This window comes from Brachyhypopomus gauderio, chromosome 6 (assembly GCF_052324685.1).
Source record: "Brachyhypopomus gauderio isolate BG-103 chromosome 6, BGAUD_0.2, whole genome shotgun sequence".
Lineage (NCBI taxonomy): Eukaryota > Metazoa > Chordata > Actinopteri > Gymnotiformes > Hypopomidae > Brachyhypopomus > Brachyhypopomus gauderio.
The window spans coordinates 10765689-10780258 of NC_135216.1; the positions used below are offsets into that span (position 1 = coordinate 10765689).

Here is a 14570-nt window from a genome sequence, read left to right on the forward strand (position 1 = left end):
AGAGGAAAGAACGCCACCCACTGGGTGACATGTTCTACCAGCGAACACACCAAACATTACCTACCTGACAGCTCAATCCTCTTCTTTTACTCTGTATGGTTAACAAATAAACGAATGAATTAATTAATTTCCCCATCCACTTTATTTTGATAAGGATCCCGTTAAATTGATTTCCTTTCATATGTAAAATCGTTAATAGTATGCTTTTAAATAATAATAATCATATAAACATTACTTTAATCTGGAAATCTATGAATTCGCATCATTCATAGTATTGTATTGTATCTAGGAAATAATTATTTATATAAATCATTTAATTATTTTATTTGACCGATTGTTTTGCATATGTCTCTCCTATATATTTTGCTGTTTTGAAAGATGTAACATAATTCAACCATTCTATAACAGAGCTCTGTAGTATTGAAAAAAGCCAGCTCCTATAACTGCACCTATGTCAACAGATGTCTTATTCCTCCTTTTACCTGCCCTATAGTTTGGTCTCCTAAAACAAACATTGTGCGGCGTGCTTAATGTCAGTCCCTCAAAACCCGCTCAGTGGGGGCATGAAAGGCAGACGAGGACTTATTGGTTCAAGACGAGGATATCAAAAGATAAAAAAGCATGCGGAAAATGGGTGCAGTCATCAACACAAAAGACCCCTTGCTGTTAAGTCACCCCCATCTTCCTTTAAACGAGACCCCCCCCACACACACACACACACACACACACACACACGACCCCCCCTTTCTCTTACCGAGGTGCATTGTGGGGAAAGTCGTTGCCATTCGACCTCTGCGCGGACGCAGACGGAACCCTCAAATTCATGATGCCTTTAAAACCCTTATTTATTTCCGCATAACCTACATAGTCGCACCGGGAGGCCAAAGCGGAAAAAACGACCATATCGATGCGGAATATTTAATTTTTTACGTCGTGGAAGACTTTTTTTGTAAGCGTGTTTAGCCGGTGGGGAAAAAATCGTTGAGAAAGTAGATTGTAATTTATTAAGAAAATGTCCGGAGAGCGAAACCGCAGGTCGCTGGCTTTCCGAGGAGGCGGACCAGCCGTGGCCGGGTCCAGCGCTGTCCGGGGCAGCAACGGTACCAGCTGGGAGGCCCAGGCTTGGCGAGATCGACACTTGAACGGGAACAGGCCGGATCAAGAGGAGGATAGGGATCCGGGGGCAAAAGGACCGTCGCTGGGTAAAGTGGAGGGCGGGGGGTCCGTCAGCGACAGCACAGAACCGGAGGCAGAGGAGGAAGAGGACCCGGAAGGGGGGAGATGGGCGGCGGGGAGAGACGCGTCGGTTGACAGTATCGGTTGGACGTCCGTGACGGTCGCGGGAGAGGGCGATGGATGGACGGTCGGCAACGGCGTGAGCGAAGACGGGGCCGCCGCGGGGTCCGAGGACGACAGGGTCGAGGCGGGGAGCGGCGGGGAGAAGGAGCCGGGCGCCGGGAAGGCTCGGGTGGAGATGAGACCGCAGACGCTGCTCCAGAAACACTCGCTCTTCCAGGCGTCGTGGCTGCAGGAGTTCCCCTGGTTGAGGTTCTGCCGGGAGACGGGGCTCATGTGGTGCTCCTGGTGCCACCACGTCGCCTCGGCCGGCGGCGACGAGCTGGTGAAGGGCGGCCGCAGCTACAAGCGGGCCCTGCTGCTCCGGCATCACCTGTCCTCGGAGCACGGCAGGAACGACCCCGCCAAACAGGTGAGTCCGAGCCCGGGGGACCCGCCGCTCCCGCTCGCTCCGCCACACCAGGTTTTATATGTCGACTACGTTTGAAGTAAGAATGTGAGTTTGTTTTGGTTTAGTTTGGTTTAGTATCTTGTTGTGTTTGTAGCACTCGACAAAATTATACGGTTGGCTTGGTGACTGGCTAGCTAGGTTAGCTTGTAGGCTAGTTAGCTTAGCATAGCTTAGCATTGGACAGCCGACTTGAGACACCAGGAAGAGCCCGTTGGGTTCGCCGAACTAATAACCCGTCGTTTTTACCCCCGTGGTGATTTAGTTTTTTTTTTTGTCCACTTATGGACGTGTGTAGAGCAATAGAAACATTTATAACGTTAGCTAGCGGTAGCCTGCTGTACGTTTATAGCCTGCTAGCTCGTTTATGATGGACGCAGCTAGCTAGCGAGAAGGCTAACTTAAGCTAGCTAACCTTCTAACTTTTTACAGACGTCGGTTAAGACGTTCCGTCGAGATATTTCACACAATAACTCTTAAATAGCTCATTAGTCGTGGCTGGTGTGTGTTTGTGGGTCTCTTTTCCACAAATATAGTGGACTGTGGCAGTGTTGTCCAGTGCCCCGTTTATAATGAGTGTGATTTCCTCCTTTGTACTTCAGTTCAGTGTCGCACTGTAATTATCAACCTTTGTTGCCCCTGGCAACAGGGTTGATTACCACAGAGGGCATTAAGGGCAAGAGCTTGACCCAGCGGCCTTTGGGGAGCCGCACCCCTGCCCCAACCCCCCTCTTCTGTTGCCTCGCTGTAAAAGTGACCTCTGGCACATCTCATCTTCCCCTTTAGGGCACCTAATTCAGAAGCACTGTGTTAAATGAATCTCCACGGTGCATAGATGGTCTGTTTGCTCCACAGTCCAGTAGCCCCCAGCCTGGTGTGTGTTTCCCATTGACAGCTATGCTTGCTGTATTCATTCAATGCTGCTATTTATCATTAGCGTGAGTAATAAATTTATCATATGACCTTGTGTCCTGGTGTCGTCTCCCCCCCACCCCCTATAAAGGGATTTCCGATCAATAGTATGCGTATGATTATTTTTCAAAGCGCACGTTCAGATCTTTCACTAGCCTTAATGCTCTATAATGAATCTTTAGTGTATAACATTAGGGGAGCGTTGTTCTGAATGCATTCTTAAAGGCCGGTGTGGTCAGTTTATGCATGCTATTCAAGCCATTAAAAGTATGACTATGCTCAATTTGATTCATTTATTAATAAAATCTCCAAGGATAGCATTGCAAATGCAGTCAGTTGTTCATGCTAATCAGGATGTCTTGGAGTTCAACTAACTGAATTTATAGCCTTCAGTAATTAGGGAGGTAAGCAGTGGGAGGGGTTACTGGCCCCTCCCTAGCAACAGAGTAGTTAAGGTGTTTTAGATTAGTATCAGCCTTGATCCTACATTTGCTTTGCATTTTTGTCAAACTATTAACTATAATCACAACAGAAAAAAACAGAATATATCAATGTTGGGGTGATTTTCTGATAAAGTAATACGTGATATGATCTTTGGATATCTTTTGTGTTTGTCGGGGTATTTCTTCAGCAGGAATATAATCTTAAATGAGTTCCATAATTGTGGTCTGTTGTCATGATCAGCTATGTCTCAGACAATGGTTGTTGTTTTTTCCCCCATCTCCAGACCTCATTCAATTGAGCAGCAGCCTGTAACTCGATTAACCAAATAGGGGGTATCTGGGTTGCTTCACTTTCGAGTCTGGTCATTGTCCTCAAAGTTGCCATCCCTTGTTTCCCTTGTTAGTGAGGCTTTGCAGGAGATAGTGGCTCTGTCTGTGTCCTGTCTGCCCCTTCTGAAATGTAGGCCTATGTGTATTGGGGGGAAAAACTCTGTGGAATTTTCTATCGATGAGCTCTCTACATTGTTGGGAGGCCCAGAGCCTGGTGTTCTCCACCCACACCTTGGGTCAAGCACACTGCTACATTGTTCATGCATCTGTGAGACTGGCTGGGTGAGGGGACCCAGCTCTGCCTTCAGGGGGAGGCTGGTCCACAGTAGGGTATGAAACAAAACCGCTCTCCCTGCAGTCTGGGGGACGACTTTAGTGCCACCGTCTACTCCGTGTCCAATATGTGATCGGATAGCACTTAGCAGCTGAGAGAGAGAGAGCCTGGGGCGTGCGTGCTCGTACGCGGTCCGAGGCGTGGTGGGTTTCAGGCGAGCTGGTGATCGTCTTCGTCGTGGGTCTCTACCAGAGCCCAGACACACAACAGCAGGGGCGAGGGGTGGTATTTAGCACCGGCGGTTGCATTGTATTCCTGTTCCACGTCAGACCGAAAGTCTGAGGTGTGAAACCAGAAAGCAAAACCACTGCGGGTTTTGTGTGCAGCTCGCTTTATGAGAAATGTCTTTTTCACACAGGGCAGTCCTGGTTTGTCACAAGTTTCAGTATTATTTTGCTACTCCTGACCAGTGAATTTAAACCGCCACTGGTGTTTTCCCAGTCCTTCCTCTTTCAGCAGTCGGTGTCTGAGAAATCTTTGCTTGGGGGAAAAGCGACCGTCACCACACATTAGTTTGGGACGGTTCGAGTAGTGAACTTCTCCGAGAGCGTCTCTTCTCCGGCAGCGCCGTCAGTAACACGTGGCACATCTGGAGAAGGGATGTTCAGAGAGCAGGAGAAGGAACGCTGCTCCTCTCTGGGCCGCCAGTGTCGGCCTCTCCACCGAGCAAACACTCGCCTCGGGCAAGACGGGCGACAATGGAGAACAATATGACACCACAAACCGACAGTCATTCCCATATATCAGTCTCTTGGCCTCCACCCCCCTCTCCTCTTATTCTTTCAAGCCCGTCCCCATCTGGCCTGCCTCCTCATCTCCGCCCTCACGCAAATGCACCACAGCGTGGTCTCTATTGACCCTCCTAAGCGAATCCGGCAGCACGGCGCAGGGCACGTTTCAGTGAGGTGTTTGCGGCCCTCGCGGATGTGTGCCGAGGCCCTCGGAGCCGGGCACAAGCAGCACAAAGCCGCAGTGTAGCGACCAACGGCCCCCGAACAATGAGCGCGGAGGAGAGAGCCGGCATTGTGTGGGCTGCCCTCTGTCTCTCTCCCGTCCCTCTGTCTCTCTCCCGTCCCTCTGTCTCTCTCCCGTCCCTCTGTCTCTCTCCCGTCCCTCTGTCCTCCGGCTGGGCTGACGGTGCAAGTGCCACACTGTGGTAATAACCTCCCTGTACTCACACAAGGGCCATGTGGAGGAGGGGCCTGTGATGACCTCCGCCCCTGAGAAATGGATTTAATCTGAATGACTCTAGCACACACACATACACACAAACACACACACACAGCTGTGGTAGGAGGGGGAAATGTTAGATCCGAGTGGTATAAATGACCGTGTGGATTAGGACATCTGCTTTACAATCCAACACGGACATACACACCCACTGATGGCTCCCAGAGTGCTTTGCTTCTTTCTCATATCCGAGGAGAGAGAGAGAGAGAAAGAGAGAGGTGGCCAACTGAAATCTTCAAACTTAAAGAGCATTAGCTGAGTGAGTTAAATGGTTTGCATAGGGTGTGTCTTGTATTGCAGTTAGTGCCTGAGTGGGGGGTTTGGGCAGATATACGTTTCCCACAGTGCTGCGGTTTGGGATCTGGTTAAACCAGTTCTGCTGTGGTGGTGTCACCGTACTCTCTCCACTTTGAGTTTACACTGTGAACTAATGCCGTTTGCCTTCATGTTTTGTTTAATTGTGCGTGTGTGACGCGTCCTCCAGGAGACGGAGAGGTCGGAGGACGCGGAGGGCGCGGAGGTGGAGGACTACAGGAGCAAGTCCAGCGAGAACTCCTACTGTTACCAGCTGCTCCAGGAACTGGACAAGCAGCGCAAGAGCGGCGTCCTGTGTGACGTCAGCATCGTGGTGAGCGGCCAGGTGTTCCGGGCGCACAAGAACATCCTGGTAGCCGGCAGCCGCTACTTCAAGACCCTCTACTGCCTGACCAAGAACGAGGGCAGCGAGCAGACCACCGTCACGCACCTGGACGTGGCCGCCGTGCAGGGCTTCTCCGTCATCCTGGACTTCCTGTACTCGGGCAACCTGCTCCTCACCAGCCAGAACGCCATCGAGGTGATGTCGGTGGCCAGCTACCTGCAGATGACGGAGGTTGTGCAGTCGTGCCGGGCCTTCATCAAGGACGTGCTGAACATCAGCATCAAGCAGGAGGCCCCGCACTCGGTGGTGGTGGACTACAACAAGCGCCGCACGCTGCCCAAGGACGGCCAGGGCGCCGACAAGAAGCCCGGCAACTTCTGGGCCACCAGCATCCTGTCGGAGCTGTCGATCAAGGCCAGCGGGCAGGTGAAGGAGGAGCCAGGAGATGCCGACGGTTCTGCAGGGGAGGGGTGCGCGCTGGGCAGCTCGGGGTGGGGCGGAGACAACTCCTCGGAGTCCACGGAGGCCGAGCCGTCCGGACCGGGCCCGGTGTTCGTGTGGAACGAGCCCGCCACCGGCACCAGGGCCGGCGTCAAGAGGGAGGCACGTCCCGAGCCGGGCAGCGGCAGGCGGAAAAAGCAGATCGCAAGACGATTCGTCTACAACATCCCCCCCGAGCCGGAGGAGGGCTTCGACGAGGGCATGTTCATCCAGCCCTCGGCCTCCTACACCAGAGAGGACTTCTCTTATCTCTCCGAGAGCACAGGTAAGCCGCACGGCCGCTCGGAAGACGCAGAACAGGTTTACGGGGCATGCCCCCGGCGGCCATTTTGAACACGGCCACTCTAGGCTGAACCCGGGAGCCGCTCGCGTTGGCTGAGGGCTTTTGTACGTTAACGCGACACACCTGTGTTCTTTGTGTTCTTTGACTCGCATGTTCAGAGCCTCGTTCAGCCCGCGTTGGAGAGGCTGGGATTTGAATAAGGTAGCAGCTTTGTTCTGAGCAGTGACCATGCTAAATAGTTGCTGCTGTTTAGAGAGGCCATATGATGCAGGGGGTGTGATGCTATCTTGTGTCCTTGACTCCTCTCTCTCTCACACACACACACACACACACACACACACACACACACACATACCTGCAGCCAGCTAAGTTTAATAGTAACACAGATCGTACAGCCCTAGTCAGGTGAACACAGAGACTGTATCCTTGGCTAAGACGTCAAGCCGGCCGGGAGAACAGACCTATTGCCAACGAGTTGTCCACCTCTGCGTAGATTTCATTATTATTCGTTTGCTCTTTACGATAACGACATGCTTGATTTCATGTTTTATTCTCATGAACATGAAGTGCCTATGTTTAGCAGTGTTGCTTAGAAAGAGGGGCAAGTGCTTAAAAAATATATTTAGCATTGATGTATGCTTACTTCCCGTGACATGGTGCCCAGTAATGTGGAACTGTAAGCTCCTTGGTTTGCCGAACGTCGATTAGCTGGTGTTGCTGAGAAGTCGGGGCTGTTCTGGGCAGCCGTCCGCCATTTTCCTCGCGTCAGACTCACGTGGACTCCGTTGTGGTTCAGGCAGTTTTTCTGGGGGCTTCCTTCGTGACGGTAGCGTGGAGTTAACCTAAACGGAGGCCGCCGTACTCGTCACACGGTGTGAACTCTACCGTTCTTACACAACAGCGGTGAGGTCATGGCAAGACGAAGTGTTGCATAAAAACTGCGCAGTAGATTCAGGGCCTGAGGTACCTCGCAAAATGAAAGATTTGCTGACTGTCAAATGTAGGCCTGTTGTGAAAGGTTGAATGGGGGCCGACTCGTGTTCAGGACTCGTGTTCAGGACTCGTGTTCAGGACTCGTGTTGACACATTGTTTTTTCATAACTCCATGTTTTGAATGTACTACTGATGAACGTAATGGCGGATCACAGCCTGTATGTATGTTCACTGTGACCGTATCCGTCTTAATGAGAACAGCAGGGGCTCAACCTTGGCCTGCTTTTCAAGATCGTAATCTGTGTTATCAGGAAATCGTAATCCGCCCAAGCAATCTAAAATGCCTGCTTGTGTGTTTTTTTTTTTTTTTTTTTTTTTTTTTTTTTTTTTTTTTTTTTTTATGGTTGTCTGGACGACGGTCTCCTCACGGCTCCTCGTATCTGTTCAGTTTGGTGGAAATCATCAGAAAATATTTCTGGAATGTGCATGGTTTGCTTTGTCATTGGCAGGGCTCGTCATTAGTGAGACGCCCTGCCTTTGCCTGGTGGCGTTGGCCGGGTTGTTGGAAGCGCATTCTTACACACACGCTCGCATAGTTGTGTCCTGACCTTCGCTTGTGGCACGCGGCCAGCCGCGGTCTTGTTTCCACACCGCGTTCCTCCGGGCCTGTGGGCTGTGGGGTGTGTAGCACGCACGGACTCTCCTTTTAATTAGAGGGCGAGTCTGCGCACCCGGGTCCATATTAACCTGGCGGAGCGTCAGAGTCTCAGCCCGGCGGCCCGAGAGGTGCTGGTTCTTCTAAGGGGAGCTTCTCGCATGCGTGGTTCTCCTGATGCTGGATGATGAAGCAACACGGGGAGGTGCACTCCTCCCTCAGGACGAGGTGGTCCAACGCTCGTGGCATTTTTTTGTGCCAGCGTGTCTGAGAACCTGAGAGATCGAGAGCGTCTTGGCACACAATCTGCTTCCTTTTACGATATGATATTTGCACAGCGCGTTGCTTAATGGCGGTTTTTGTAGGCACCGGTCAACTCGCTGGTCTCCGGTTGGTGTGTGGGGCTGGAGGGAGCCGGCCTGGTGTTTGCTGTAAGAACCTGTCTGCTCCTCGCACTGTTCACACAGCGCAAGTCCTCGTCGTAAATACTTGAATCCTTTCCAGACTGGGGAGTTGAACTGTTTGCAACCGCTATACACACACACACACACACACACACACACACACACACACAATCCCTCCCACACACACTTCCCCCGCCCAGGTCTCCGAGGTGCAGAGATGCCAGGGGTCGTCCCGCTCTAATCCTCCCAAATGGAGAACTCCCGTCCCTGCCATTCCAAATATTGACCCGTGCAGAGTGGCCCGTCGCACAGGCCATTACGTGTGTGTGTGTGTGTGCGCCATCACACAGACCATTACTGGGGGATCTGCTGGCTTTGCCCTGCCAGCCCCTAACCCCTCCTGCCAGAGATGATCCACTTTTGAGGCTTTTGTCAGTCATTTACTCATTTTATCTCCACCCCCCCAACCACACACACACAAAGACACACACACACGCAGCCTGTAGCTCGTACAGGTCGTCTCGGAACATACACACTCCTTCTGAAGGCAAGTATTTATGACGCTTTTTAGGAAGCGGTGAATAGTGACTGCAGGCAGGCGTGCAGGAGCAGTAAGTGTGTATGTCCTCCAGGGCTTTCAGCTAGTGTACAGATGGAGCAATTACTGGGTGGAGGCCACTCATCTTCCGCCTTTGTGTCCCTCCCCCGCTGAGGCTGGCCCCGCCCACTCCCGCCCCACCTCCTCCCACATTCCCAGCGAGGACGGTCTCGGGAGAGCGGGAACGTCTAAGCCGGGCCTTTTGCGACGCGCCGGTTCTGGCTGGCGGTGGTACGCGCAGGCGGTTTCGATTCTGGCCTCGTAACGGCCCGGCTTGATGATTAACTTTTCTCAGTAATATTTTAATGGCAAAGTCTGATACGGGGCCTGTGCGTGACTCGCACACACGCCAGAGGTTGAACTTTAGTTTCTTGAAGGCGGCGTAGGCGGTGTGGGCGTCCCGACGACACCTCCCCTGGACCGACACCGCCGGGCCGAGTCCTGCTTAAATTCCCAGGTGATCTGGCTCTCGTCAGCCCCTTGGCAACCTGCTTGACGACCCTTTTGTTTGGGCCACTTTGGCTCAAACAAAGCCGGGACACCCCCCCCCCCTCCTCCAGCAGGGGGGCGTGCTGGAGCAGGGAGTGGCGGTCCCGGTCTAGTCTGAGGAGGGCTGGAGGACAGACGTTGCTCCACACGGGCGTCTCCTGTGTAGCGCCGCCTTCTGGGGGTCTTAGGAATGGACCCCTAGATCCTCCATCAACATTTCCTGCTCTTCTTTAGCGCAGCAGACACACACAGCGCTGCTTCTGTTGGTGTGTTTGTTGTTGTTGTGGTTTTATTGTCATTGGTTTTTTCTTCTCATTGGTAAAATCACATTATTCTAATGCAGTTATGACGCGTGGTACGGCGTTTCCATAGCGACCCGGACACCAGGTTGCTTGGCGCTCTGTTTAGTCAGGATGGTTGAGAGCGAGCGTGTCTTCTCCTCTCACATAAACACGATATTCCGCTCCCACCGGCTGCGTCTCGCACCCGCGCTTAGTGGGTCAGCGCCACAGAAATAAGTGGAGAGAAGTCTGGAGGAGAACCAGGACCCAACCCACCCACCCCCAACTCCTGTCGCTGTATTAGATGCTGGAGTTGACCTGCAACTGACCCCCTTCTCTCTCTCTTTCTCTCTCTCTCTCTTTTTCTGTCTCACTCTCGCTCTTTCGCTCTCTCGCTCGCTCGCTTTCTCTCGCTTGCTCGCTCTCTCTCGCTCGCTCGCTCGCTTTCTCTCTCTCTCTCTCTCTCTCTCTCCCCTCTGCAGGCGAAACGTCTGACACCGCCCTAAATAAGCTCAAGTGTCCCCACTGTAACTACATTGCCAAGCACCGGCGAACACTAAAGAGGCATCTGATCATCCACTCGGGCGTGCGCTCCTTCAGCTGTGACATCTGCGGCAAGCTCTTCACCCGCCGAGAGCACGTCAAGAGACATTCCCTGGTGAGACCCCGGCAGAGGGGCGGGACCTCGCTCTGCCAGGCCACGCCCCCTCCCGCCCTCCCTCACATTCGCCCCGTTTTTCTTTTCCGTGTGTGTTCGGGCCGTCCGCTGACCGTGCCTCTCCGTGTCTACCCCCCCCCCCCCCCCCCCCCCCCCTCACCCCACAGGTGCACAAGAAGGATAAGAAGTACAAGTGCATGGTGTGCAAGAAGATCTTCATGCTGGCCGCCAGCGTGGGCATCCGTCACGGCTCCAGACGCTACGGCGTGTGCGTGGACTGCGCGGACTCTCACCCGGCCACGCAGGACGGCCTGGAGGGCATGCAGGAGCTGGAGTTCCCACGCGACGAGGACTTCGAGGAGCCCGTCGACGGCGACGAAGACATGGCGGAGGAGGGCGAGGGGGAGGAGCCTAACGAGAACGACCAATCCACCTGGGAGGGTGACGCGGGTGTCACCCCCGAGGAGGACTAAGTTAAATGCAACAACGACAAAAAAAAAACACAAAGAAAAATTTTAAAAATAGCTGGGAAACAATCAACTCCAAAGTGCTATGAAACCTTGTGGGTGCACGGGGACGTGTATGTCAAAGAAACCGAAGCTTTGGTAGATAGGGACTCCAAGATGTAAAGATTATCATGTGTGTATGAGAGAGTCTAGGCCTACTGCCTGTTCGAGAAAGAGATGACATGATTCATAAAAATCAGGTTTATCAGTGATGTATTTGTTTTTTTTTTTTTTTTCTTTTTTGGGTATGGTGTACAGTGTTTTAAGTTACGATAAGCCAATCATCTTAAAATATTAATTATTTAATTTATAAAGAAAGATAATATGGTCTTATTAAAATGATCTAATTTGCTTTTGTTCCATGTGTGATGAGAGAAGTTCCGTTTTAGCGTGTGCTTCCTGGCCAGGTGGAGCTCGGTCCGCTCTGCAGACTTTACAGACAAAGCATTGTAGAGATGTTGCCTACAGGAAGAATTTATTCCCTCTCATGTTGTGTAGATATATTTAGTTGTAATGAAAATTAATGAGCTATATTTCCTTTCCTATTTCCTTGCACAAATCTTGGAACGAAAAAAAAAAATTCTGTTTTGTGACTCAAATTGACCACAGCCATATTTATGATTAAATTATACTGGGCTGTGCCATTGTGCCAAGCAGAACGCACACCAAGATTTGTCAGGACACAAACTACTGAAAATGCAGCAAGAAAAAAAAAAATCTGGAAAAAAATAAAGTATAAGGGGGATATATTATTGCTAGCTTTATATGAATCACAGCATCACAGTAACACTTTATAGAGCATTTTGACATTCACTTAAAGCTTGAATTTTGCCAAATGATGGAAACGTTTGGTGCTGTAACGCTTGTTTTTGAAATACTGGACCTAGAAGCTGTATATGATGTTAATAATCGTAAAGCCTACTCAGATATACTAATCAGCTCTGTATGTAACACTTGTGCTAAAGAGCCTATCAGGTATACTTTGCCATCGATTTTTATTTAATGCACACACACACACACACATACCATTTTTATTTTGATTATAAATAACACACACACCGGCAGTACATGTAAAGATGACCCAAAGTTTTGTTTCGGACCTTTTTGAGTTGGTGTGATGAGGTACTGAACATGCAGATAATCACTTGAATGGTGTGCGTCAGGTAATTGTGAAGAATGCCGATTGGTTGGGATGTATGAAGTTTGTTTTGTAAAATATTCCATTATCAGTGCAAAATCCCCAGTCTCTTTACAATCGTTTTAATTTTGACTCTGTTTTGTATTTGCCGACTTAAACACTTTGGTGGTCGTAACGTAAAGTGGAGCTCTATGAACATAGACGTGCACTTACCACTTTACGTTTACTACTTTATTTCCCCAAAGCCGGTCTGGATGGAAATAAAAGAAAACTGATACGTATGTGTGGCTTTTTCCCTTTCCTTTTCTTTTTTTTCTTTTTTTAAACATTTCATTATTTAATATTATATATAAATATATATATATATATATATTGATTCCAAATTGCAATCAAGACTGTTAATTTCTATTTGTCCAACCAAAATCATTGTTTAATTAATGTTGAATTAATGTATGCGAAAGCCAGGTAACCTGTTTAGTATAAATTCTTGCTTGTGTATGTAATTGTCAGATTTTAAATGTCTTTATTGTAAAATCACTTTACCCGACATGCATTTATTGCTTTTTGTGTCCTATATATTTTTTTCCTTTCTTCGTTTCCTCAAACGTTATATGAGAGATTGTGGGTTGAGACCAGAGGACAGCCGTGCCTGTTCTTATGCAGTGTGTCTGCTAAAGCGCTATAATAGGACAGAGTATGTTTATCTTTCTCGTACTCCAGATGAGAAGTGTATTTTAAAAGCTGTATAGAAGATATTCATCCTGTTTGTATTATTTACTTTCAAAACACTGTGGGAGGGAGAGTTCACTATATATATATATATATATATATATATATATATATATATATATATATATATATATATATATATAATATAGATATTGAAGATGTTGCTTTAAATAATGGAACACAGCTACAGTAACTTGATTTAAATCTGGTCCTGGCTTGTTTGTTTTGTTTTTTGTTTGGTTATTTGTGCTGGTTTTTTTTTGTGCGTCTTCTCCATTTTTCGTTCTGTTCACCTGTGCTTGTTCACCCAGACACGCTGTTAGTTCTTTCTCATGTCTGTGTATCCGATGAACTCAAGAACTCTTTACATTTTATGATGCATGTGGACATAACCAACAAAAAGTAGAACACTACAGATGAAGGGTTTTTCCAGCTGTATTTTTTTAAAGCCGTTTCAAAGATGTATTTTTCAACTCTCTTACAGTGATGCAAACAGAGCCTTGGGCTCAACTCAAACACAAATCAAATCAGGTTGCTCTTTTTATGTTTTTCAAAGTTATAAGATGAATACATATTCTCCTTTCTGTTTCAATTGTACTACTGTTCCTCTATAATACATTTTAAAATAAAACTTTGATATTGCTCTTGTGCAGCTGTGTCACCATTGAGTCTATACTGCTTGGAAGAATTGGTTTGACATTCACACCTGGAATTATCCAAGATACTTTTATGCAAGCTTTGTTTTTAACATTGAACTCACAGTTCAAATGACCTAAATACTAACATAATTCTGGCTAACTAGGTCCTGTCTGTGGTATTTGTACTGATATATGAGAATAAAAACAATACCTAACATGAAATTCTATCACATTTGCTATTATTTATGTATTTGCACAGAAGATCATGAAGGCACTCGTAATTATTTCTTCCATCGCTTTTTCTGCCGGAACTAGAGGCAAAAGGAATATGCTGTAAAATATGCAAAAGTTTCAGGAATTCTTATTTAGACGTTCTAGTGCTGCCATCTAGTGGTAATCTTATATATTTTGGTCTATTCTGAGATGTTTTTTCCACACCAAATATTTTATTTATTAAACTAATGTTGTAAGGCCTGCCAAACCAATTAACATTTTAGAATAGCAAGAACACAAATAATAATTTTAAAATATTCGTTTAATAACTAGGCAATGCAACACATGATTTAATTTTAGAATCAAACACTAGATGGCAGCTTGTCACTTCGTTGTAATATATCAGTGTAACTACTACATCATTTGTCATGTTTAGAGCCGTGTGAAATATGTCCAAAATGACATTTTATTTAAGCTATATGGTGAGGTCATCAGTCTTATTTCAGTGTTTATATGAATATTTGTCATGTCGGAATACGTGTTACGTACAGTAGAGAGTATGAGCTCAGTATGTGTGTGTGTGTGTAGATGTGTAGCGTTTGTTTGAGTTCAGACATGTTCATTCATCCGAGGCTGTGTGCCGTGTGTGTTTGTTTATACGTTGTTCCGTGTGTGCATGGCAGCCACAGTGTGTGTGTGCTGTTCAAACATGGCCTCGGGCTCCCACACACTGGCCCATTCTGCTGGCTGTGTGAGAATGCGCCGCTGCTTTTGTCCGGGTGTCTGTCAGTGCTGTTGTGCGGAGCAGGCCCCATTGTGCCTGACCGCTGTTCCTTATTGACACGGGACCCCTCTCTCTGACTGTTCCCAGGCTCAGACGCTCCGGTCCGGCCCGGTCCGGCCCGGCCCGG

At 48.6% G+C, this 14570-nt stretch overlaps 1 protein-coding gene across 1 annotated transcript; it reads left to right on the top strand.

Annotated features, from left to right (window-relative positions):
• The first annotated feature begins 737 nt into the window (after positions 1 to 737).
• On the top strand, positions 738 to 13458 carry zbtb10 (zinc finger and BTB domain containing 10). Its single transcript, XM_077008633.1, has 4 exons — positions 738 to 1708; positions 5478 to 6399; positions 10260 to 10435; positions 10603 to 13458. Exons 1-4 carry the CDS (start codon positions 1013 to 1015, stop codon positions 10906 to 10908), a joined length of 2100 nt encoding a protein of 699 aa, XP_076864748.1. The 5' UTR covers positions 738 to 1012; the 3' UTR covers positions 10909 to 13458.
• The last annotated feature ends 1112 nt before the right edge of the window (positions 13459 to 14570 follow it).

What these genes read in the sequence shown, in the direction of transcription:
- zbtb10 (XM_077008633.1), top strand. Translation starts at nt 1,013, where the DNA reads ATGTCCGGAGAGCGAAACCGCAGGTCGCTGGCTTTCCGAGGAGGCGGA. An exon ending in GGAACGACCCCGCCAAACAG is followed by an intron (nt 1,709 to 5,477) that starts GTGAGTCCGAGC and finishes CGCGTCCTCCAG; the next exon opens with GAGACGGAGAGGTCGGAGGA. An exon ending in TTATCTCTCCGAGAGCACAG is followed by an intron (nt 6,400 to 10,259) that starts GTAAGCCGCACG and finishes TCCCCTCTGCAG; the next exon opens with GCGAAACGTCTGACACCGCC.